We start from the raw sequence: 26,168 nt of genomic DNA on the forward strand, positions 1-26,168 counted from the left end.
CAAAAATCCCAGAACCACACGGTTGGACCGAGTGAATGACCTACAGAGAGCTGGGACCACAGTAACAAAGGCTACTAATCAGTAACACAATGCGCCGCCAGTGACTCAAATCCTGCACTGCCAGACGTGTCCCCCGCTGAAGAAAGTACACATCCAGGCCCGTCTGCGGTTCGCTAAAGAGCGTTTGGATGATCCAGAAGAGGACTGGGAGAATGTGTTATGGTCAAATGAAACCAAAATAGAACTTTTTGGTAGAAACACAGGTTCTCGTGTTTGGAGGAGAAAGAATACTGAATTGCATCCGAGGAACACCATACCCACTGTGAAGTATGGGGGTGGAAACATCATGCTTTGGGGCTGTTTTTCTGCAAAGGGACCAGGACGACTGATCTGTGTAAAGAAAAGAATGAATGGGGCCATGTATCGAGAGATTTTGAGTGAAAATCTCCTTCCATCAGCAAGGGCATTGAAGATGAGACGTGGCTGGGTCTTTCAGCATGACAATGATCCCAAACACACAGCCAGTGCAACAAAGGAGTGGCTTCGTAAGAAGCGTTTCAAGGTCCTGGAGTGGCCTAGCCAATCTCCAGATCTCAACCCCATAGAAAATCTGTGGAGGGAGTTGAAAGTCCGTGTTGCCCAATGACAGCCCCAAAACAGCACTGCTCTAGAGGAGATCTGCATGGAGGAATGGGCCAAAATACCAGCAACAGTGTGTGAATTTTCTAGGTTTTTTTTCCACATTCTGTCTCTCATAGTTGAGGTTTACCCATGTTGACAATTACAGGCCTCTCTAATCTTTTCAAGTGGGAGAACTTCCACAATTAGTGGTTGACCAATTACTTATTTGCCCCACTGTAACTGAACTTTCTTTTTCAGTCCCCCCAAAAACATGTCACACGTTTTACATTTTTTGAATTTCACCTATACAATAGTGTCATGGTATGCACTTTAACATTCAAATACAGTGTGGAAAAAAAGCCTTTTTATTTTTCCTGTTGTACTGAACCCGCACCAAACCGTGATCCCCGTACTGAGGTAAATACTGAACCGTGACTTGTATGTACCATCACACCCCTAATATTATATATAGATATGGCGGAAAACACTGACAAGGCTGAAAAAGCAGTTTTTGCTCCTGCACCCCTCTTTAAAATAAACTGCTGTATTTTAAGCCAAAAGAAGTGTTGTGTCTGATAGAACAATATGTCTACATGCTGTCATAGCAGATTCATGGCGCACAAAGCCTACGAACTATTTTTAATTTGTCCGCTTTACCCCGAAAACCCCCGTTTACGGACGTCGCGCAACCGCTTTTGTTTCACCCTAGCCATAAAAAGAAGGTAAGTAATCGTTTTTATTTTTCAAAATGTCTGTCATTTTTAGCCTAGAATCATTAATTGATGTCTAATATTTAGTTAAAAAAAAAGACTTTTAAAAAAAATTATTCACTTGCATATTTTAAACTTTTAAACAAATTACATCGCAATGAAAAAATTAGCGTCTGTAAAAAAGTCACGGATATCTACCTCATAACTATCGCTTTGTTGTATTTTTTTTTGATGCTGTCGCATTTTCCTCGTTATTTTGTATAATATGCAATCGATCCAAACAAAGAAAAATTGAAAAAATCGCGATCCTTGTTATATTATCATGTTTCACCCATAAAATCCCCCCCCAAAATCCGGCTGTGGCCATTCACATCTGTGTCTTGACACTCAATGATACATGATACATGGAGTTTTTGGATCGAAAAGAGGTAACCACGCGATAATATCTCGTTAAAATCATAGCGTCTTTAATTATGCTCTCGCGTGCTCTCACCTCCGGTTAGGGTTTTGCTGTTAATTTATTTATTTATTTATTTATTTATTTATTTATTTATTTTTTATGCCTTCCTGTTCAAATTTTTTCCCCCAGAAAATTGAGATTTTAAGCTTTCCGATGATGTATCACACATGCATATCGGACAATTTTGAAATTTGGGCAAATTGAGGGTCTCAGAGCTGAACTTCAAGTCACCTGAGTGTTTTCCGCCATATATTTGTCACTAAGCAGGTGAAGCCTTGAATATCATCCCTCTCCTATCTTTTCTCTTGTTGTTTTGATGAAAAAAAATCACCTAAGATTTATGGATACGTCATTCCAAAAAAGTTTAGGGCAAGTGACTATTATTGGTAATAAAAAACAAAACAAATATTATATTGTAGCATTTACAAGGGCAACATCCACTTGTTGATGATAATGCATACTCAACAGGAAAACAGTGCATTATTTTCAATTAATTGTACCCTCCTGAACACCACAAACTGAAAAAAAAAAAAAAAAGAAAAAGAAATGCTAATGCTAATGCTAGCGAGAACCAGGGGTGAAAGTGGGCCAGAACGATCGGGAACGCAGTTCCGGTATAAGATTCAGGGCCGGAATGCTGTTCCGGTACACGGTGCTTTGATTCCGAAAATATGACGGCAACTGTCAAAACGCTATGTTAAAAAAAAAAAAAAATCTTAAAAACGCTAAGCTAAACAATCTACCAACATCAGATTTACGTACACAAGTGTTAACAACAATCATAATAAAGTGCTCGAGTATCGTAATATTTATTCAATTCCACGGACGGCATGGAGGTTTCCCCAGCTGCTGCAGTTATCTGAGTCTGACGATGATGAGTCACGTCAATGTGCGAATGCACGCCGCAAATCAAAACGCCTTGACTCATTTGTCCATTAAATTGGCTGACATACTGACATGTGATCAGCAGAGATAGTTAACTCTGATTGGTTCAAATGTGGATGTTTTCCGGAACGGCAAAAAAAAAAACTTATATTTGTTCATTTATGTTAGGGTACTTATTCATTTCCTTATGATTTTAATTTTTTTTCAATTTCGATTTCAATTTTTGTGCGGTTTTCAAAATATATTCCATTTCACTCTGCATAATATAAGTCATTTGTACTTATTTTTCTGAATGTATGTTACTTATATCTTAGTTATTAAAAAACAAAAAGTAAATGTTAACATTAACTTCAATTTTAATATACATCCTATGTTCTTAAGTAGTTAAAATTGAGATTTGGCATTTAGTATGTGAGGAAATGTGGGAAAATAAAAATTAGGAGATGGAGGTTGGGGTTATTGCTGTTTTTGTTAACTTTATTTTGCAAATCATTGAAAAAATACAATTTTGAATGAAAATCAGTTTTTATATGTGTTATAAAAGTAACTGTGCTAAAACATTTTTCTTTGCATTGTACTTTAAGAGGTTTGACCCCACAAAATGAAATAAATAAATAAATACAATTTCTGGCTCCGTGGCAACCTTCACGTCGGGGAGTTCCGGCAAGAAATTCTAGCCACTTTCACCCCTGGTGAGAACGCGTATGCTATGCTAACGCTCCGAGCCACCTAGCATCACGTTTGCAACGGCGTCACAACCCCCTTCTCTCCTCCTCCCTCCCACTCTTCTCTCTCCGTGTCTCCTGTGTAAATTCACCCAAAATTGTAGTAACGCGCGCCTTCACATCCTCAGTAATGGTAACGGCGTTGCAAAGATGGGAAAAGTAATAAATTAGATGACTCACTACGATGCCTGTCAAAATGATCGTGTTAACGGGCGGTAATTAATTTTTTTAATTAATCACGTTAAAATATTTGATGCAATTAACGCACATGCCCCGCTCAGACAGATTTAAACACAGTACAGTGCAATGTCCACTTGTTACTTGTGTTTTTTGGAGCTTTGTCGCCCTCTGCTGGCGCTTGGGTGCGACTGGTTTTATGGGCTTCAGCACCCTTGAGCATTGTGTAATTATTGACGTCAACAATGGTGGGCTACTAGTTTATTTTTTGATTGAAAATTTTACAAATTTTATTAAAACGAAACCATTAAGAGGGGTTTTAATATAAAATTTCTAAAACTTGTACTAACATTTATCTTTTAAGAACTACAAGTCTTTCTATCCATTGATCGCTTTAACAGAATGTTGATAATGTTAATGCAATCTTGTTGATTTATTGTTATAATAAACAAATAGAGTACTTATGTACCGTATGTTAAATGTATATATCCATCTTGTGTCTTATCTTTCCATTCCAACAATAATTTACAGAAAAATATGGCATATTTTACAGATGGTTTGAATTGCGATTAATTGCGATTAATTAATTTTTAGGCTGTAATTAACTCGATTAAAAATTTTCATCGTTTGACAGCCCTACTCACTACTAGACATGTGCAGGTATGATATTCTGACGCTATGATAACTTTAAGCCAAAATATCACGGTTTCACGGTATTGCAATTACAGCTCTAAAATGTGTTACTTTGAGATATCTAAGTTTCAGAAATAATGATAATAAATCTGTTTTGCAAATTGGAACATAAGTATAATGTTAGTTAAAATAAATTCATTAAAAGAAATATTCCGAATAAAATTAAAATAAATGCAGTCCTTTAGGTGAGCTTAAACCCTTAGCCGCAGCTCAACATTATTACCATCAGAACAAAAATAATGAAATAATTTTCCATAAAAAGCACATGTGTATGACTCATATCAAGTTTACATTATACACACTCCCTTTCTCAACACAGACAGTTGCCAGGGAGAAAAAAACCACCCCGTTTTACCACTGCTACACACCCTAAACACCTGAAGTTAACTTGGCAGGAAACGTTCATGACAGTGTTTACTGACCTATAATTTTGTATAGATGAGAAATCATATTGGAGGCATTGCCTCCTCATCAGCCACCCTCCGCAAACATGTTTTGCGTGTCGGTTGGACCTCCTCTTCTAAGCAGCGGCCATCTGTAGCTTTTCTGTAGCCGAAGTATTCCCATGCCAGCGATTTTGTTTTCTTCGATGAGGTAAAAAGTTCTGGAGTTTCACCTCCTTTAGCCATCATGGAGCACAGCTGATTCACTGACGCTGAGTACCAACCGGAGGGGGAGGGTTGAGCCTTAGAGCTGCAAACGACGGATTTCTCTATGCATTTTTGGGACATAAAAAATATCTAATACCTTAGGGATGGTATGACGGAAAATTTTCACGGTTTTAAAACCTTGACGTTTTCATACCACGGTATACCTTGAAACCAGTAATCGGCACATGTCTACTGAAGGAGACATGAGGAGTGCAGAAGGAGTGCATTTTCTCGTGAGCAATGTCTGTTTGCATTACTCTAACACACTTCATATAATTAATCAGGGAATAGTATCGTTTCTCGTATTTACTGTTTAACTGTTTGTATTACACCAATATATAATAAATAGCACTCATACCATAGTTTAAGGAAAACAAGCAGAATATAAGGCATAAAAGATACACAACGCCTTCTTATCACGGGAGGCCAACGTGTGCGTCATGAGCAAGATTGACTCACCAACACTTGCAATCTCCCGTACAGTGCAGAACAAATGGCGGGATGCTCTGTCCCAACACAAGGAGGACCGGAGAAGGCCCGATATCCAAATGATAACACGAATGACAAGACTTCAAGAGCCCCTTTAAAGCTGAGGTGGCAAAATTCACAACCCTCGTTGCCCTGAATCCTCCAGTCCAATCCACAAACAGACAACAAACCCAAACACACCCTTCTTCCTGCCCACGGCCTGCTCCACGAGAGCCTTCAAAAGACAATGTTTAACTAAGTATTGTCATTTTTTCTCGGGAACCTTTTGTTGACTTCTGATATGGTGACCAGTGGCGCCACCAAGGGGTGGCAAGGGGTGGCCACGGCCCCCCCTATAGACCCTACCCACCGACGTAACAAAATCACGTGCTCGCTGTATGGTTCCGCCCCCTTGTCCGTCATTTTGTGTCTGTATTATCAATGGTCTCAATTGATCGAGCAATTTATAATGCATTTCATGGAAGACCCGGTGCTTTCGGATGCCGTAAACTCACTTGATGCGTTGCATAAAAGGCGTTATGTGGAAAAGCTTCAGTTTATCCATTCGCCAGATCCATATTTGATGCCTAAATCGATGTTTTTCGACCCGCTGTCTCCGCCGTATTTGCCTGACATCTGCTAGCTAGCCTGATATGTACAACTATCTTGTCCACACAAAATCAGCCTATTCTCACCAAAGTTTGAAAAACTTTAAGAGCTTGGAGGCTTATAAATACTTCGTTGCTGGTTGGGTGAAACAGGTCCTCGTCCACGAAAATTCGGCAGGAATCTATCTTGTGCTTGGAAAGGTGAGTTACGAAATTTTCAATTCAAAATCTTTTGTTATTGCTAACATCCACTGTCAAGTCTAATGTATTTCATGTCGTTTGTCAATGGAGTTAAGGGCTTTTAATGTTTATATGGTTTAGCGATAGCACTCTCACTACATACATACATGTATGTTGTCGGCGATTAGCCTAGCAATGATCTTAATTGTGGTTGTCAGCCCCAAACCCTATAAATATATATTAAATGCATCTTACCAGATATAAAATGACTACTACATAATCTGTGGTAATCGTTTGGAGCCCAGTTTTCTCGTCGAATTGCAGCAGCCCATCTCGCTCTCTTCTCTCCGGGTCTCTCGGAATCCGGTAGAACTTCAAACCTCTCCGTCTTCTCCGTCTATCTTCTCTGTTATTGCAACCGACCGCCACACACGCCTTCACCATTTTGATTATTCATGTTAACGAGCAGAAAAACACGTCGTAAATAGGAGGAATGTACGTACCCGTAACAGGTAAACATGATGTGTTGACGGACAATTGGGCGGCACCAGTCAGGAGGAAGGAGTTGTGATGTCACGTGGGTAGGGTCTATAAATTTGTTGGCCTCCCCACTGGCCAATCCACTTGCCAATATATCGTTAGATTATTGTAGCATCAGTTATGCATTTCATCCCAAATGCACAGCCATTTACTGCAATAATATAATGAAAACCTGAAATTATGGCTTTTAGTTTTGGTGTGCCACCCCAAGATTTTAAGTTGCCCCATCTGGTCACCACTATGAAAAATTTCTGGAGGCGCCACTGATGGCGACCTTGGAATGAGCTTGCCTCCCTGAGTGTTTCTATTTCGCCTTGCCGTTTTGATCGCTGTCAACCTGAATGAATTGTCAACTTGTTTTCGGTGAGACTTTTTTAAGCCTTTCAAAATGAAGTCAGTACAAAGGGTTATGACTAACGAACGTTCATTCATTCGAAACCAGAGCATTAACAGTCACGACTTCTGATTTTCAGGCCATTTACAAGTCAATTTCTGTTCATTTTAGTGCATTTACAGGTCGCTTCCTGTTGCGTTTGAGTCACTGCCAATTCATTTGGGAGATTCCTGGGCCACCTCCTGTTCCGTACCCCAAAATCAACAGGAAGTGACTCGTAAAATGCCCCGAAATCAACAGGAAGTGACCCAAAATCAATAAAGTAATGATCTGAAATGCCCCCAAATTACCTCGTCGCCTAGCATTGGCAGCCACTGATGGCCATAGACGTTCAATCCGTTTGAAGTGGGAGAGATGCCACCCTCCCAATTCAAATGGATTGGATGTCTACTAGTGGTAAACTCTTTCAAATTCACAAGAGAAGTTTGTTTTTCTGTTTATTAGTCGTTTTGTAAAATATCTTAGGTTGATATCCTGACCAATATATCGATAATCGTTGTATCGTTATATTGTGAGATCATCGTTATCGTAAGCTTTGTATTGCAAATCGTATCGTATCGTGAGGTACCAAGAGGATCCCACTCCTTCTTGACAGTTTGGGTTTAAATCCCGGTTGCATTCTCCTTTAAAAAATAAATAAATCTACTGCCAAATTTATAGTTTGTGAAAAACTACACCAGTTCTTACATGTTTTTTATGGTTTTCCCATAAGCGGATTTTATGGGGGGGGGGGGGGCAGGGGGCAGGCCCCCCCTGGTGTCCGAAAAGTGTCATTGCATGTAATCGACTTTCCTATATATATAAAAGTTGAAAAGCAATAAAACTGCAACAAAAATGAATTAAATGAACAAAAATATCTACAAAGGGTTATGACTAGGGTTGTTCCGATCATGTTTTTTTGCTCCCGATCCGATCCCGATCGTTTTAGTTTGAGTATCTGTGATCCCAATATTTCCCAATCCGATTGCTTTTTTTTGCTCCCGATTCAATTCCAATCATTCCCGATAATTTTTCCCGATCATATGCATTTTGGCAATGCATTAAAAAAAAAATGAATAAAACTCGGACTAATACATACATTCAACATACAATACATAAGTACTGTATTTGTTTATTATGACAATAAATCCTCAAGATGGCATTTACATTATTAACATTCTTTCTGTGAGAGGGATCCACGGATAGAAAGACTTGTGACTTTGTATATTGTGACTAAATATTGCCATCTAGTGTATTTGTTGAGCTTTCAGTAAATGATACTGTAGCTATGCCCAAATGCATGATGGGAAGTGGAACCATGACTGTGCGTAGTCCTACCAATTGATATATCTTCTCTGCGTTGGGAAGTAACATAAGGTGTTAAGAAAAAGATCAATTGCTACCTTGCTTCCCCACATTGCTTCCCATGATATTTCTAATCGTAGGGAGAGGGATTGTAAGGCTTTGCCTATTTAAAACAGGTAAAGGTAATATTTTAACGTGATACATTTTTTAAAAAAATTAATTACCGCCGTTATTGGGATAAATTTGATAACCCAACCCTAAGCCTAAACTAAAGACTCTGGATGAGTGTAACATATTATGTCTGCAATGATAAATACAATTAGAAAATGATTTAATTAAAAAAATATATATATACATACATATATATATATATATATATTTTTTTTTTTAAAAAGGCATGGCCGATATTTTTTTGCCGTTTCCGATACTTTGAAAATGGCGTGATCGGACCCGATCGATCGGCATCCCAACCCTATGCCGATTGCTCGGGACATCTCTAGTTATGAGTAAGGTAAACGTGCGAAGTTTGACCTTTTGGCCGGAATTGCTGGGATCCCGCCAGCCCGGCTCGGTAGATCTGTGCCAGCGCGGGTCCGGCGGTTCGGCTGGCGCGATTCGGGCGGTCTCACTCGAAGATCAGATTCCTTCACTACTTATAAGTGTAATCAGTTGATTGCAATCAGGTGCTGCTTGTTTTAGCAGAAACTTCATTGCCTAAACTGTCTGTGCTCGACTGGTAGGAACAAAAACCAGGACTCACAACGGCCCTTGAGGACCAGTTTGGACACCGTTGTGGTAGATGCTACAATATGTGCTCGTTTGTGCATTCAAAATTGTTGGAAACCTTTATTTACTTGAACTTTTGAGTTTTAGAGAGGAAAGCCTTTTGAGTAAGTGTCGACTAAAACTTCACACTAGGGTTGTTCCGATCATGTTTTTTTGCTCCCGATCTGATCCCGATCGTTTTAGTTTGAGTATCTGTCGATCCCGATATTTCCCGATCCGATTGCTTTTTTTTGCACCCGATTCAATTCCAATCATTCTCGATAATTTTTCCTGATAATATACATTTTGGCAATGCATTAAGAAAAAAATGAATAAAACTCGGATGAATATATACATTCAACATAAGTACTGTATTTGTTCATTATGACAATAAATCCTCAAGATGACATTTGCATTATTAACATTCTTTGTGTGAGAGGGATCCACGGACAGAAAGACTTGTGACTTTGTATATTGTGACTAAATAATGCCATCTAGCGTATTTGTTGAGCTTTCAGTAAATGATACTGTAGCCATGCCCAAATGCATGATGGGAAGTGGAACCATGACTGTGTGTAGTGCTACCAATTGTTATATCTTCTCTGCATTGGGAAGTAACATAAGGAGTTAAGAAAAAGATCAATTGCTACCTTGCTTCCCCACATTGCTTCCCATGATATTTCTAATCATATGGAGAGGGATTGTAAGGCTTTAGTCTTAAAAAAAGACTCCAAAGGCTGCCAAAATTCACTCTACTCATTTTATGCTGCCTTTGATCTCTCTATATAGGTAAAACGGCGCCATTACAGATAAGGCGCGACAATGCGTGAGTGGGTCGTACAACGCATGCATTAATTGCATTAAATATTTTAATGTGATACATTTTCAAAAAAATTAATTACCGCCGTTATCGGGGATAAATTTGATAACCCTACCTTAAGCTTAAACTAAAAACTCTGGATGAGTGTAACATATTATGTCTGTACCGTTAAATACAATTAGAAAACGATTTAATTAAAATATATATATATATATTAAAAAAGGCATGGCCGATATTTTTTGCCGATTCCGATACTTTGAAAATGACGTGATCGGACCCGATCAATCGGCATCATCTCTACTACACACATTTTGAAATGACTAAAATATGAGTATATAAGTACATATAATAAGTATTTTCATCCAAAAGACTATGTCTAAGACAGAAATCAAAAGAGCTGCCAAAAACAACACTGGTTTTGAATGATATGATGTCATGTCATGTTGGTAAATTTATCTTGAGTCGATTGGAATACAATTAAGAATCAAATCGGAATCAGCCAGAAAACTCACAATTCGATTTTGTCCTCATACAGTTCAGCTCTATTATACACAGAATCAATATTACGACCCCCCCAGTTTAGGATATACCTGAGTAATATACCATATACCACCCGTTGACCCTCCTAAGGACAAACACTGCAGCAAGTGAGCAAAAGGACGCCGTTCCCCAGCAAAGCCACCGGTCCGACTCCAACACTGTTCGCGACCCGTTACCAGACGACGCGGTTCTTACCCACAAGGCACCCTTTGCAAATGGACAGGATGCCCCGCCGCGCCGGCATCCCTCGGGTACCCCGAAGGGTCGCCGTTAGCCTGAACCGCTTCCCCTTCTCCCTCCTCCATCAGAACTAAAAGCTGCGGCCGCACAGCCTCATCGCTGTGACGAAGCGTCCGCCCGCCGCACGGCTTTGAATATTTGAGCGAGGAAGGAAGCAGCAGGTAGCGAACGCCGCCTCCTCTTCATCCTCTCTGCCTCCCTCTTCATCTTTAAAGCCACCCCCTCCCACCCTGCCGACATTCCTCCAGAAGCGACAAGCGTTCTTCGCAAGCGCAACCAGACACACTCCAGACAAAGACGCATACATTTAAGATAGAAACAAGGAAGCGCAAGTTGTCAAAACGCAAAAGAGGAGCTACAGAGACGCATTTGAGAATGAAACAGACATACGTGAAGATAGAGGGACAAAGTAGAAAAGGAGATAAGGTGGAGAGACATTTCAAGGTGACGAGACGATGGAAAGTAGAGCGACTGATGACAGAGGGAAGACTGAAATGCTTGAAAGAAGGCAATTGAGATGAGCAGACACACTCAAAAGTGACCAGATCAGGTGGAGAAAAACAAGGAGAGGAGGTAGCAGGTCATTCCAGATAGAGAGCGAAGGTTAAATTGAGGTCATTGGTAAATGACTGGCTGTGAAAAAACAACAAGAAAACCAGTAAATTTACGACAAATATTGGCAGCTGTGATTGCCAGAATATTACTCTTTTAACAAATGAGATAACTGCAAAAAATGGTATAGCGCTTCAGTAAACGTAAATTTTATGCTAGATTTTTGTATATTTTTTTTCTTTTAACTGAAAATTATGGTAGAAAAATAACGATTTTGTAACTGTTTTGCACTATATAAAATGGTTTGAAAAACTTCACTTTAGAGTAAATTCTGGTTAGCTGTGATTACCAGAGTCATACTGTTGAAAAAAATGGAAAGACTAAAATGCTGGTTAAACTGAATAGTCCTTCAATAAATGTAAATTTTATTGTATAGACAAGTTTCTGAGGTACTTCCACTTTACTTCCTTATGTCTGCCAGGAACTTCCGCTTTAGAATTTTTCCATCCAAAACCCGTGTTGTCAGTAACGCATTACTGTAGTCTGATTACCGTAATTTTCCCGAATATAACACGCACTTTTTTCCCCCAAAATCAACTTGTAAAATCATGGTGCGCATTATACACGGGTACAGTGATGGAGACAGAAATATATGGCGAAAAACACAGATGAGACTGAAAAAGCAGTTTCTGTTCTTGCACTCCTCTTTTAAAAGAAACTGCTGTATTTTAAGCCAAAACAACTGTTGTATTTGATAGAACAAAATGTCTATATGCTGCCATAGCAGATTCATGGCGCGTGAAGCCCCCGAACTATTTTTAATTTGTCTGTTTTACCCTGAAAACCCCCGTTTACGGACGTCGCGCAACCGTTTTTGTTTCAACCTAGCCATAAAAAGAAGGTAAGTAACTAGAGATGCCGATCGATCGGGTCCGATCACGTCATTTTCAAAGTATCGGAATCAGCAAAAAAATATCAGCCATGCCTTTTTTAAATATATATATATATATATATATTTTAAATTAAATTGTTTTCTAATTGTATTTAACGTTACAGACATAATATGTTACACTCATCCAGAGTCTTTAGTTTAGGCTTAAGGTAGGGTTATCAAATTTATCCCGATAATGGCGGTAATTAATTTTTTAAAAAATGTATCACGTTAATAAATTTAACGTAATTAATGCATGCGCTGCACGACCCACTCACGCATTGGCACGCTCAATCTGTAATGGCGCCGTTTTACCTATATAGACAGATAAAAGGCAGTGTAAAATGAGTAGAGTGAATTTTGGCAGCCTTTGGAGCCTTTTTTTTAATTGGCTAGAGCCTTACAATCCCTCTCCCTACGATTAGAAATATCATGGGAAGCAATGTGGGCAAGCAAGGTAGCAATTGATCTTTTTTTAACACCTTATGTTAGGCTTGTTCCGATCATGTTTTTTTTCTCCCGATCCGATCCCGATCGATTTAATTTGAGTATCTGCTGATCCCGATATTTCCCGATCCGATTGCTTTTTTTTTGCTCCCGATTCAATTCCAATCATTCCCAATAATTTTTCACGATCATATACATTTTGGCAATGCATTAAGAAAAAAATGAATAAAACTCAGACAAATATATACATTCAACATACAGTACATAAGTACTCTATTTGTTTATTATGGCAATAAATCCTCAAGATGGCATTTACATTATTAACATTCTTTCTGTGAGCGGGATCCACGGATAGAAAGACTTGTAATTCTTAAAGGACAGATGTGACTTTGTATATTGTGACTAAATATTGCCATCTAGTGGATTTATATGAGCTTTCAGTAAATGATAATTCAGGCATTTAACTTCTGCCCAAATGCATGATGGGAAGTGCACCCATGACTGTGCGTAGTGCTACCAATTGGTATATCTTCTCTGCGTTGGTGACCTAACATATGATAAAGAAACAAAGAGTAATTGCTACCTTGCTTCCCCACATTGCTTCCCATGATATTTCAACTCGCAGAGAGAGGGGTTGTAAGGCTTTTGCCAATTAAAAAATTTTCCAAAGGCTGCCAAAATTCAACCTACTCATCAGACGCGCCCTTTTATCTTTCCACATGGGTGGAACAACACCATTACAGACTGAGCGTGCCAATGCGAGAGAAGGTCGTGCAGCGCATGCATTAATTGCGTTAAATATTTTAATGTGATACATTTTCGGAAAAAAAATACTTGCCGCTGCCATAGGGATAAATTTGATAACCCTACTTTAAGCCTAAACTAAAGACTCTGGATGAGTGTAAAAAATTTGATAACCCTACCTTAAGCCTAAACTACAGACTCTGGAAGAGTAACATATTATATTTGTAATGTTATATACAATTAAAAAACGATGTATACAGATATATATTTTATAAATCTATTTAAAAAAGGCATGTCCGATATTTTTTTGCCAATTCCGTTATTTTGAAAACGATGTGATCAGACCCCCCCCAATCGATCGGGACATCTCTACCTTATGTTATTTCCCAACGCAGAGAAGATATATCCATTGGTAGCACTACGCATAGTCAGGGTTCCACTTCCCATCATGCATTTGGGCATGCCTACAGTATCATTTACTGAAAGCTCAACAAATAAACTAGATGGCAATATTTAGTCACAGTATACAAAGTCACAAGTCTTTCTATCCGTGGATCCCTCTCACAGAAAGAATGTTACTAATGTAAATGCCATCTTGAGGATTTATTGTCATAATAAACAAATACGGTACTTATGTACTGTATGTTGAATGTATTTATTCGTCTGAGTTTTATTCATTTTTTTCTTAATGCATTGCCAAAATGTATATGATCGGGAAAAATTATCGGGAATGACTGGAATTGAATCGGGAGCAAACAAAACCAATCGGATCGGGAAATATCGGGATCGTCAGATACTCAAACTAAAACGATCAGGATCGGATCGGGAGCAAAAAAAACATGATCGGAACAACCCTACAAGTAACTATATTTATTATTCAAAATGTCTGTCATTTTTAGCTTAGAATCATTAATTGATGTCTAATACTTAGTTTAAAAAAAGAAAACAACTTTAAAAAAAATATTGACACGCACATTTTAAACTTTTAAACAAATGACGTCACAATGAAAAATTTGGCGTCTGTAAAAAAGTCACGGATATCTGCCTCATAACTATCGCTTAATTGTATTTTTTTTTTGTTACTGTCGCATTTTCCCCGATAAGTAAGATGATAAATAATCGATCCAAACAAAGGAAATTTGAAACATAACGTTTAAAAGGGTAACTACATGAAAAAGAAAATGACAACCACTCCTTGTTGTCTGCGATTTCTGCATCGCGACCCTTGTTATATCACCATGTTTCACCCATAAAATCCTCCAAAAATTTGGCTGTGGCCATTCACAGCTGTCTCTTGACACTCGGTGATACATGCTACATGGAGTTTTTGGATCAAAACAAGGTAGGTACGCGATAATATCTCATTAAAATCGTGGCGTCTTTAATCCTGCTCTCGCGTGCTCTCGCCTCCAGTTAGGGTTTTGTTGTTTAAAAATTCTTTTTTTTTTTTAAATGCTCACCTGTTCAAATTTTTTTCTTCCCCCAGAAAACTGAGATTTTAAGCTTTCCAATGATGTATCACACATGCATATCGGACAATTTTGAAATTTGGCCAAATTGGGGGTCTCAGAGCGGAACTTCAAGTCACCTGAGTGTTTTCCGCCATATATAGGGTGACCATATTTTGATTTCCAAAAAAGAGGACACTCAGCTCGGCCTCTAGATACTTGAATTTTACTCGAAGTTCACTCAAAGATGCCTATATCACTTTAATATATTTAAAGTGTGCCCCCTCACGCTGGATGGAAAAATGCATTTTGGGAAAAAAAAAATAATAATAATAATAATGACTAATATATATTAGGGCTGTCAAACGATTAAAAATTTTAATCGAGTTAATTACAGCTTAAAAATTAATTAATCGTAATTAATCGCAATTAATCGCAATTCAAACCATCTATATAATATGCCATATTTTTCTGTAAATTATTGTTGGAATGGAAAGATAAGACGCAAGATGGATATATATATATATTCAGCATGCGGTACTTAAGGACTGTATTTGTTTGTTTTACAATAAATCAACAAGATGGCATTAACATTATTAACATTCTGTTAAAGTGATTCATGGATAGAAAGACTTGTAGTTCTTTATGAAAAATGTTAGTACAAGTTATAGAAATTTTATATTAAAACCCCTCTTAATGTTTTCGTTTTAATAAAATTTGTAACATTTTCAATCAAAAAATAAACTTGTAGCCCGCCATTGTTGATGGCAATAATTACTTACACGATAAAATCAGTCGCACCTATGCGCCAGCAGAGGGCAGCAAAACTCCGCAAAACACAATCAACAAGTGGGCCTTTCACTCCTCTGACATTTAAATCTGTCTGAGCTGGGCCAACTGCGTTAATTGCGTCAATTTTTTTAACGGGATTAATTTTAAAAATTAATTAACGCCCGTTAACGCGATAGTTTTGACAGCCCTAATATATATATATATATATATATATATATATATATATATATATATATATATATATATATATATATATATATATATATATACACACATATATATACACACATATATATACACACATATATATGTATGGATATATAAAATGCAGACCCATGGAAATGTAGTCCAGTCAAAGAACATACACACAGTAGGCTATGTGCCAACTAAACATTTTATAAATTACTATACCCACAATTGTCCTTGACAAATTGTTATTCCCATTCAATTGATATTCTCATTCAATGTTCTAGATTGCACACATACAATAACCGAAAAAAACTGACAAACTATTCAACCTGCATGTTTCCAAACATAGCAGTTCAAAACTACATTTCCCATAATGCCTAGCGTGGTTTAGCTTACTGATCGTTAGCTGAGGCAAAAATCAAACTTTGCTATAAAAATTTACAATCATCGGCAGCGCAACGATGCGACACCAAACGGGATTTTACAGTCAAAGCTCCGACAGAAGACGACAGTTGCCATTATATACGTATTTATCGTAAAAAACTTAACAACTGGGCAGGCGTTGTGGCCAAATCGTCAACCCAGTAGATGGCGGTAATGCCTCATGATAGGGGTAAACTGCCAACAAAAACAAGAAGAACTACTCCTTCTCTCCCTTCTAGTAGGAGCCATGTCAACTGCTGCCGAGTGATTCTCTTCAAATTGGTCCCGTGAAAAATCATAAAAACCGGACATTTTTATGGACGACGAGGATACTACGTGAAAGTAGGACATGTCCGGACGTTTGGTCACCCTAGCCATATACAGTGCCTTGCACCACCATGTTTGACAGTGGGGATGGTGTGTTCAGGGTGATGAGCTGTGTTGCTTTTACGCCAAACATATCGTTTTGCATTGTGGCCAAAAAGTTCAATTTTGGTTTCATCTGACCAGAGCACCTTCTTCCACATGTTTGGTGTGTCTCCCAGGTGGCTTGTGGCAAACTTTAAACGAGACTTTTTATGGATATCTTTGAGGAATGGCTTTCTTCTTGCCACTCTTCCATAAAGGCCAGGCCTACAGTACAAGGGACGGTGTAATAAAAAAAAAACATTTTTTATGGGTGACAAATGACACTTCGCCCTTTTCCTGGGGCTAGGTGTTGGAGTGTTGTTGCCGAAGCAGTTTTTCCTTCTGCGCCTTCTTTGGCCTTACATGAGAGTGAGCCAATTCCTTTCCAAGACCCACCAAGAAGTCCACCCGTCTCACTAAGGGGCCGTTTACATGGTGACTCTCCGAGAATACGAAAAATTTCAAATTTGCATTTGCGTCTCCATTTGAACAATGTCGCAATTTCGCATTAAAACGATGTAGTATTCATGCCAGGTCCTAGGGGGCAGTGCAGATTTACAGGGCGACAGATAATGATGCACTTTGACCCCACCAAGCTCCCTCAGCCCGGAAAAAAATATGCCCGCCCACTGGAAGCAATGGCATTTTTCTTTTGTTCAAAAAGGCACAAAAATGGATACATTCAACATATTTAATTTAAAAATATTATTAAAACAGTAAATTAAAGCCGACATTATGCCATATTTGCTGTTTTTGATGTTTAGTAGCACCGCTGCGCATGCCAAATGTGACGTGTACGAGTGCTGGCGTTATCTTGCGCCGTGGGAGCCTTTGATATGCATGCCGAGGTAGCCCTCCGCAATCCCCCGTAATCGAATTCTTCCACTTTGGAGGCAGGATTCAGAATTTTTCGTCTTCGTCGACACCATATGCACGCGAGGCCACTACGCAACACAGTCATTGCGTCTTCGCGTAGCAGAGTCGCCATGTAAACTGCTACTTATATTCAAGATGCTAATTGTTCAAAAAGAATGTCGACCGCTAAAATCTCAACATCCAATTCAACAAGGAAGCACTTGGAATTACAGCACAACGCAACAAAACTCAAAGCCTACAGGTAACGAGACAACCAGCACTTCTACAGTTTGTAACCAGCCTATATTTACATTTTATAGTTTGTTATCATAGGCGGAGTTTTACTTTTGTGGGACTGGGGGCAAAACATGTTGTCGAATCAGAAACAAAAGTCAAAAGTTTGGGCACACTTCATCATTTTTGCGTTTTATATATTTTCACTAATATTGTAAATTCTCACTGAAGACATCAAAACTATGAATGAACATCTGGCATGGAAAAAAGTAAAAAAACTGAAAACAGGTTTTATATTCTACATTCTTCAAAGTATCCACCTTTGAGGTGTCTCCAAACTTTTGGCCAATACTGTATGTACAGTGGGAGAACGTGCACAATTAGTGGTTGACTAAATACTTATTTGCCCCACTGTACATGCTATTTCGGTCATTTGGGGGGGACACTGCCCCGTCTGCCTCCCCTCAATCTCCGCGTATGCGTTAATCATCAAAGGATGAAAAAAATCTCGAAAAGTACACATTGCACAGCATCAGAACGGGTATATAAACCGTGATATATATTTTAGTACTCCTTGATACCGAGGATGTCATTTTAGAGTGGTACCGGTGCAAGGCAAGCTCAGAGTCCTTCAGTAGCTCGGTCGTCACCACACTTGACAGTAGGGGTGTAACAAAATATTGAAATGGTGATATATCGTGATACTTTGTATCCTAAAAGGTTATCAATATTCACCTGCCAAGAATCGAGATATAGTAAAAAAAAAAAAAAAAAAAAAAAGGAACCAACAAGTTGCTATCAAAATCTTCAACTATAATAGTGTCTCAGTTAACTCTATGGCTGCCATTGATGGCGCCCGACGCCCAATCCATTTAGCCTGGGAGGGTTGAACGAACGTTCATACATTCCAAACCAGAGATTTCACAGACACTCTTTCTGATTTTCAGGCCATTTACACGTCAATTTCTGTTCATTTTAGTGCATTTACAGGTCACTTCCTGTTGCATTTGAGTCACTGCCAATTCATTTGTGGGATTCCTGGGCCACTTCCTGTTCCGTAAATCAAAATCAACAGGAAGTGACTCATAAAATGCCCCGAAATCAACAGGAAGTGACTCAAAAATCAATAAACTAATGATCTAAAATGCCCCGAAATTACCTCGTTGCCTAGCATTGGCAGCCACTGATGGCCATAGACGTTCAATCCGTTTGAAGTGGGAGGGATGGCAGCGAATGAACGAATGTTCATTCGCTGCCACCCTCCCAGTTCAAATGGATTGGATGTCTACTAGTGGTAAACTCATTCAAATTCACAACAGAAGCTTCTTTTTCTGTTTATCAGTCGTTTTGTAAAATAGGTTGATTTCGTGACAAATATATCGGTAATCGTTGTATCGCCATATCGTGAGATCAACGCTATCGTAAGCTTTGTATCGCAAATCGTATCGTGAGGTACCAAGAGGTTCCCACTCCTACTTGACAGTTTGGGTTCGCATCCCGGTTGCATTTTCCTTTTTAAAAAAAAAATCTATTGTCATATTTATAGCTTGTGAAAAACTACACCAATTCTTACATGTATTTTATGGTTTTCCCATAAGCGGATTTTATAGGGGGGTCAGAGGGGGCCAGGCCCCCCTGGTGTCCGAAAAGTGTCATTGCATGTAAATGACTTTCCTAAATATATATATATAAAAGTTGAAAAGCAATAAAACTGCAACAAAAATGAATGAAATGAACAAAAAAAAAAATTTTTTATAATAGGTCAAAATTATTTTTCGAGCACCTTAGACGGTCATTTGCTTTGCATATAATTTGAAAAAAAATGTTTTTGAAAAAAAATATTTTCAAAAAGGATTTTTTTTCTTTGACCGAAAATATTTTTTTGGATTGAAGCAACTTTTTGGGGGGATTGAATGATTTAGACACAAATGTCCTAATCATAATATGGCCCAAACACAAAAAGGATTGCTTCATTCAAAGAAAACTTTTTCAGTGAAAACTTAAGTGTTCAAATGCAAATTTTTCAATCTCAGATATTTTTTCGCATTTAAAAACTTTTTCTATGATTGAAATGTTTCTTTTTTTTTATTGAAGTGATTTTCTTTTTTAAAATCTATATTTTTTTGAAGCAACTTATTTTTTCATTGAACAATATAGACACAAATGTCCTAGCCAAAATATGGCCCAAAAACACATCAACATTACTTCAATCCAAAAAGTTGCTTCAATCAAAAAACACTTGACTTCAATAAAAGAAAAAAAAAGAAAAAAAAAATCAAAGAACAATAGCGTTTACATGCATTTTTTTTTGGGGGGGGGGGGGGGGGGTTCAAATTTATTTTTGCATTCAAACAGATTGAGTTTCAAATTTATTTTTGCATTCAAACACATTTTTTTGATTGAATAATAAAGACACAAATCTATCTCTATATGGCTCCGCCCACGGGATACAATTATTGACTGGGGTAACTACATTGGCACGACACCAGCAGGCGTACCATATTCAATGGATGACAATCTTGCCGAAAAGTATTGCCTAAGCAGCCTGATTTACTGTAGAATTCCCTTCAAGAATGATGGGAAACAAAAAAACACTCATTGTCAACTTATGATTATAAATATTTTTGTAAGTTCATTTTATTGCTGACACTACGTTTCGGGGTCATCAACATGTTGTGCCCACCCCAGCCCCAAAAGTCAAACTCCACCTATGGGTTTTCCCGTCTTTATTAATGGTAAATTATCGGCAATCATTGCTGTAATTTTTATTGTAAATTTACTTTTTTTGTGGAGTGGAGAGAACGGTAGCAGAGTGGGAAAAGCCGCACAGCCAGCCTATTTGGGTAGGAGTTCCAGTACAAAACAGCCCTCACCACACGCATCAATCAAGCTCACGTAGGTGTGTGTCAATCACCCAACAGGTGCGACAACCGATCGGACGACTCACCCGCTCGTGCGTGTATGGTTGTGGTTCTATGCTGTGGTCCCTCCTAAAATCCTGTCGTCAACAAAAAAACATTCCCAAGGCGACAAGTGGCGGGATGCTCTTCCTTCATCCTCCTCCTCATCGTTCTCCTGCAGCGGGAAAAAGACTGAGATGAAGATGAGGGTGAGGAGGATGAGGGAGACGGACGAAAGAAGCGCGCGCGCGCGAGGGGAACGATTGGCTGTCGGCGGTGACGTCGCCACCCGGTCGCTGATTTGCCTGAACGACAGACTTTTTACTGTTGTTGCACGTGTGCGGCGGGGATTTACCGCCAAATGTGTTTCCACCCCCCAAACACACAGTACCAGACCTGGCTGCGGTAAGAAATTACAGAGGGGGCATTACATTTTTTTTAGGGGGGCACACTTCTTCAACATGAATTTAGCCTGAACAGTGGCGTTATTACCCGTACATTACTACATCAGTGCACTGAAATATTTTCTGTCACTGAAGTCACAAGTGGTAGTTCATCGTAAAATCTAGACTATAAGACAAACGAAAACATGCCTGTCAGCCCGAGGCCGTTGGCAATCTTACAACTAGTGACGTATGCCCTTACAAATTGGTGACTAATCTTAAAACGCTGTATATACAGTGGGGCAAATAAGTATTTAGTCACCCACTAATTGTGCAAGTTCACCCACTTGAAAATATTAAAGATGCCAGTAATTGTCAACATGGGTAAACCTCAACCATGAGAGACAGAATGTGGGGAAAAAAAAAAAACTGAAAATCACATTGTTTGATTTTTAAAGAACTTATTTGCAAAGCATGGTGGAAAAGAAGTACTTCGTCAATACTAAAAGTTCATCTCAATACTTTGCTATGTACCCTTTGTTGTCAATAACGGAGGCCAAACGTTTTCTGTAACTCTTCACAGGTTTTTCACACACTGTTGCTGGTATTTTGGCCCATTCCTCCATGCAGTTTTCCTCTAGAGCAGTGATGTTTTGGGGCTGTCGTTGGGCAACACGGACTTTCAACTCCCTCCACAGATTTTCTATGGAGTTGAGATCTGGAGACTGGCTAGCCCACTCCAGGACCTTGAAATGCTTCTTACGAAGCCACTCCTTTGTTGCCCTGGCTGTGTGTTTGGGATCATTGTCATGCTGAAAGACCCAGCCACATTTCATCTTCAATGCCCTTGCTGATGTCATGTCCCCTGCCTATCTGGTTCACTCATTTACCTTTCCCGCCTCTCAGCTGGGCACAGCTGCCACCAATCATCGTTTGGGGAGTATTTAAGTGGCAGACTCACTTCACTTCACTGTCTGATCGTTCTAGCACACAGCTTCACGTCCTGAGACCGCCTTCCTGTGATATCCTGCCTGCTCTTCTTGACGGAATCCCTACCACTCCTGCTTTCAAGTAATCTGGTCTGCATCTCGTTGCATTTCCTACATTCTGCTGCTGATTGCAATAAACGGCCTCCCGGCCAAACTTTCATGTCTGTTGCTGAATCTGCATTCTGGTTCCAACGCTCACCTGACTAATCCTGACAGCTGATGGAAGGAGATTTTCACTCAAAATCTCTCGCCCCATTCATTCGTTCCTTTACACAGATCAGTCGTCCTGGTCCTTTTGCAGAAAAACAGCCCCAAAGCATGATGTTTTCAACCCCATGCTTCACAGTGGGTATGGTGTTCTTCAAATGTAATTCAGTAGTCTTTCTCCTCCAAACACGAGAACCTGTGTTTCAACCAAAAAGTTCTATTTTGGTTTCATCTGACCACAACACATTCTCCCAGTCCTCTTCTGGATCACCCAAATGCTCTCTAGCGAACCGCAGACGGGCCAGGACGTGTACTGGCTTCAGCAGGGGGACACGTCTGGCAGTGCAGGATTTGAATCCCTGGCGGCGCATTGTGTTACTGATGGTAGCCTTTGTTACTGTGGTCCCAGCTCTCTGTAGGTCATTAACTAGGTCCCCCCCCCCCATGTGGTTCTGGGATTTTTGCTCACCGTTCTTGTTATCATTTTGACGCCATGGGGTGAGATCTTACATGGAGCTTCAGATCGAGGGAGATTATCAGTGGTCTTGTATGTCTTGCATTTTCTCGTAATTGCTCCCACAGTTGATTTCTTGACACCAAGCGTTTTACCTATTGCAGATTCAGTCTTCTCAGCCTGATGCAGGTCTGCAATTTTGTCTCTGGTGTCCTTCGACAGCTCTTGGGTCTTGGCCATAGTGGAGTTTGTCTGACTGAGGTTGTGGACAGGTGTCCTTTATACCGATATTGAGTTAAAACAGGTGCCATTAATACAGGTAACGAGTGGAGCCTCGTTAGAAGAAGTTAGACCTCTTTGACAGCCAGAAATGTTGCTTGTTTGTAGGTGACCAAATACTTATTTTCCAGTCTAATTTGGAAATAAATTCTTCAAAAAATCAAACAATGTGATTTTCGTTTTTTTTCCCACATTCTGTCTCTCATGGTTGAGGTTTACCCATGTTGACAATTACCGGCCTCTCTAATCTTTTCAAGTAGGAGAACTTGCACAATTGGTGGTTGCCTAAATACTTATTTGCCCCACTGTAGCGTGCAAAATGAAACAAAAATAAAACTCGTAAAAATGAAACTTGTAAAAAATAACTTGGTGCAATCAAAGAATCAATATCTTCAGGTCCATCATGATTACTAAAATTTAACGGTGACATTTGTTATAATTATATGTAGCACTTTTGGCAATTTCTATCATGTCTTGATGGATGCACTTCATGGCACTTCAGCTCGCAATTCAGTTTGACTTGAAGGTAGTTCGTTAGAGTGTCCAATTATAAATGAACAAGGTCAATTGATAAAATTAACTTACCGATGCAATCTTTGAGTCAGGGAACATTTCTTTTGCTAATTCTGAGAAGTGATCAGCAATAGTTGAGGGCAAATTGTGTTCGGCAACAAATTGGCAGAAGGAAATCTCCGCTTTCGGCACTTTTCATTCTGCAGACTTCATCTTTATGACGAGTGTTGTTAATCTTACTTTCAAAAAGTAATTAATTAGTTACAAATTACTTCTCCCAAAAAGTAATTGATTTAGTAACTCAGTTACGTGAAGGCAGAGGTTGCGCTAGACTTTTTCGTTGTCTGTCATTTTGACTGACAGTGTCATAAAAATCCGGTCATAATCTATTTTTACCCGTCACTTAAATTTTTAAAATGATAATAATGACATATTCACTAGTATTTAGTTTTCATTCATTTTTAATTAATATTCTGTCCGAACAAGCTTAACAGAGAATCCACACCGTGCCATCACACATCAAGCAGATGAATATGTAACTTTTTCTCCGCAGTGACAAAAAAAGCTGACCGTGGCCACAGTAGGTAGGCTACGAGCCGACCTAAGCATAGCTTTAGCTTTTTTATCGACGCGACTGACAATGACATTCTCCTGTTTCAACAAGCTATCCTTTACCATCAGCCCTGTCTTTCTTATATATCCTCTGGTTGTCCTACGTCTCTTACCGTTCTTGGGGGTAATTTAGTTAGCTTTGTGTAGCGATCGCAAATGCTACTCAGTGACAGCCAACGAACACTTGTAAATTTTTCATTGATAACATATCTTGATCCTATAATTTATTTACACTTCCCCCTTACTAAAGTTGTTTTTTATATATATATAACAGAAACGGTAACAGTGGCAGTCAAATACCATTGTAATTCTTTTCAGGTCATTGTCAGACAGAAGCAGTACGGCACGTTATGCTAAAAAAATAAGTTAAAAATATAAAAATGGCTTACCTCTTTGTCCTCTGAAAGACCATGCCAACCCAACCTAACGTTTACTGCATATGAAACATGAATGGATTCGCCGAGCTGGTGGTAAAGTCCGCGCAAGTTGATTCGGTCTTCACATTTTTTCCTCCCTAGTTTTTGGTTCCGGAAACGTATGAAGAAAGCATCCTTCATGTGTCGTAATGTCTAGAGTCGTTTCTGCAAGTTCCAAAAAAGCAGGTCTATGCGAGGGTGGGTCTATAATGTCCCACTTCGGCTTTACTTCCGCTTTACGATGCGACGTCACGGTCTAAAAATAGCATGCGTGCGGTACGCCATTGCGTGCCCGCTTGTGCATAATCAAATGTCTCAAGTGGGATTGCTGCAGAGGCTGTCCTTCATCCTCCACTGCATCAGTCCTTCTTTTTTCACCTCTTTTATCAACACCATCGTCGTTTTGGGGCTTTGTGAAGAAACTTCGGACACTCAGTTGCCTTGACATTTTTCCGAGTAAGGCCAACGACGTCATGCATCAAGAGAGACAATAGCTAATTAATATGCTCACTCGCCGCCCTGTGGTCTGGGGTGTGAATTGCAACCTGTCAAAATGACGGATGGACTTCATTTTTTTCCGTCACCGTTTTAAAAAACCGGTCAACGACGGAAAATATTCGGTTAACGCGACCCCTGCGTGAAGGTAAGAGTAATTAGTTTTTTTTTTCATTAAAAAAAAAAAGAAAAGAAAAAAAAAAACATAGCAACTTTTGCTATGTTTGGAAATCGTTTAATGTTGTGAATCAACTGTTAAGGTTGTTAAAATTGCTACCGTTTTTGCATTAGTTCCCTTCTGTCTACTTTCGACATGTTATATCTTTAAAACTGTCTCATCATTTAAAGATAGTTTCAAGTCAAGATTTTGCTGATTTAGGAGTATTTCAGATAAAAAGTTACTTAAGTTCGCTAGGAAGGTTCACTACAACAGAGCCTCTCTGAGAAGTCTACTGCTTCAAAATGGCGGCTGTTTATTAATGCCGCTGTCCGTCATTTCGCATGTAGTTCTTTAAGCATTTGATATCTAGGCGTAGATTGTAGGCTGTCGGCTACAGTCAGGAAATATTGGCGCCACTTAGCCTAGCATCACGTTTGCTACAGCGTCACAACACTCTTCTCTCTCAGTGTCTCTGACTTTTCTTTCGTCATTCAACCAAAGTAGTAACGCATCGTAACGCACATTGTCTCATTGCCAAAACGGTGACGATATCCGAACGGAGAAAAAAAACCCGTAATGCAAGAAAAACGTACAGATTTTGAACGTATGGCATACACATTTAAAAATCATTGCTCACTTGCACAAATTACGCCGAAACCGTACAACTTGACAGGTATGCGAAAAACAATGATGCAATTCTGTGTGCATTTATTCAACTAAAGTGCTTCAGTGTAAACATAACATATGCACTGATAAACATGAGCACCCACTACTCGGCCCGCTTCCCTTATCTGTGATTGGCTAGAAATAGCCTTCATTCGCTGCTCAGATTGGTTGAATTGGATGACGACAGATCAAGATAGGATGAATAGAGGGTTTGTCCTCTCCGTGTGTGTGTGTTTTTGTGAAAGATTAAAAAAAAAAAATTACAAGTACAGTCTAATCGAGCTAGGACGGGCACAGTAGTCTCTCAGGGC

General features: G+C 39.1%; 1 protein-coding gene across 2 annotated transcripts in view; it reads right to left on the reverse strand.

The window, feature by feature from the left end:
* The window catches only part of LOC130911234 (calcium-binding protein 8-like), an 81,198-nt gene extending 60,339 nt beyond the window's left edge, over positions 1-20,859 (reverse strand). Inside the window, exon 1 of one of the 2 annotated variants that reach the window (XM_057829066.1) lies at positions 10,716-11,057. In XM_057829066.1, coding sequence (XP_057685049.1) covers positions 10,716-10,825 — 110 coding nt within the window. In that variant the 5' untranslated portion in view covers positions 10,826-11,057. Of the gene's footprint in view, positions 1-10,715; positions 11,058-20,730 lie in introns of those variants that run through there. The other variant, XM_057829067.1, reaches the window with a different exon arrangement.
* Between the last annotated feature and the right edge of the window lie 5,309 nt (positions 20,860-26,168).

The sequence above is a fragment of the Corythoichthys intestinalis genome, unplaced genomic scaffold (assembly GCF_030265065.1).
Source record: "Corythoichthys intestinalis isolate RoL2023-P3 unplaced genomic scaffold, ASM3026506v1 HiC_scaffold_23, whole genome shotgun sequence".
Taxonomy (NCBI): domain Eukaryota; kingdom Metazoa; phylum Chordata; class Actinopteri; order Syngnathiformes; family Syngnathidae; genus Corythoichthys; species Corythoichthys intestinalis.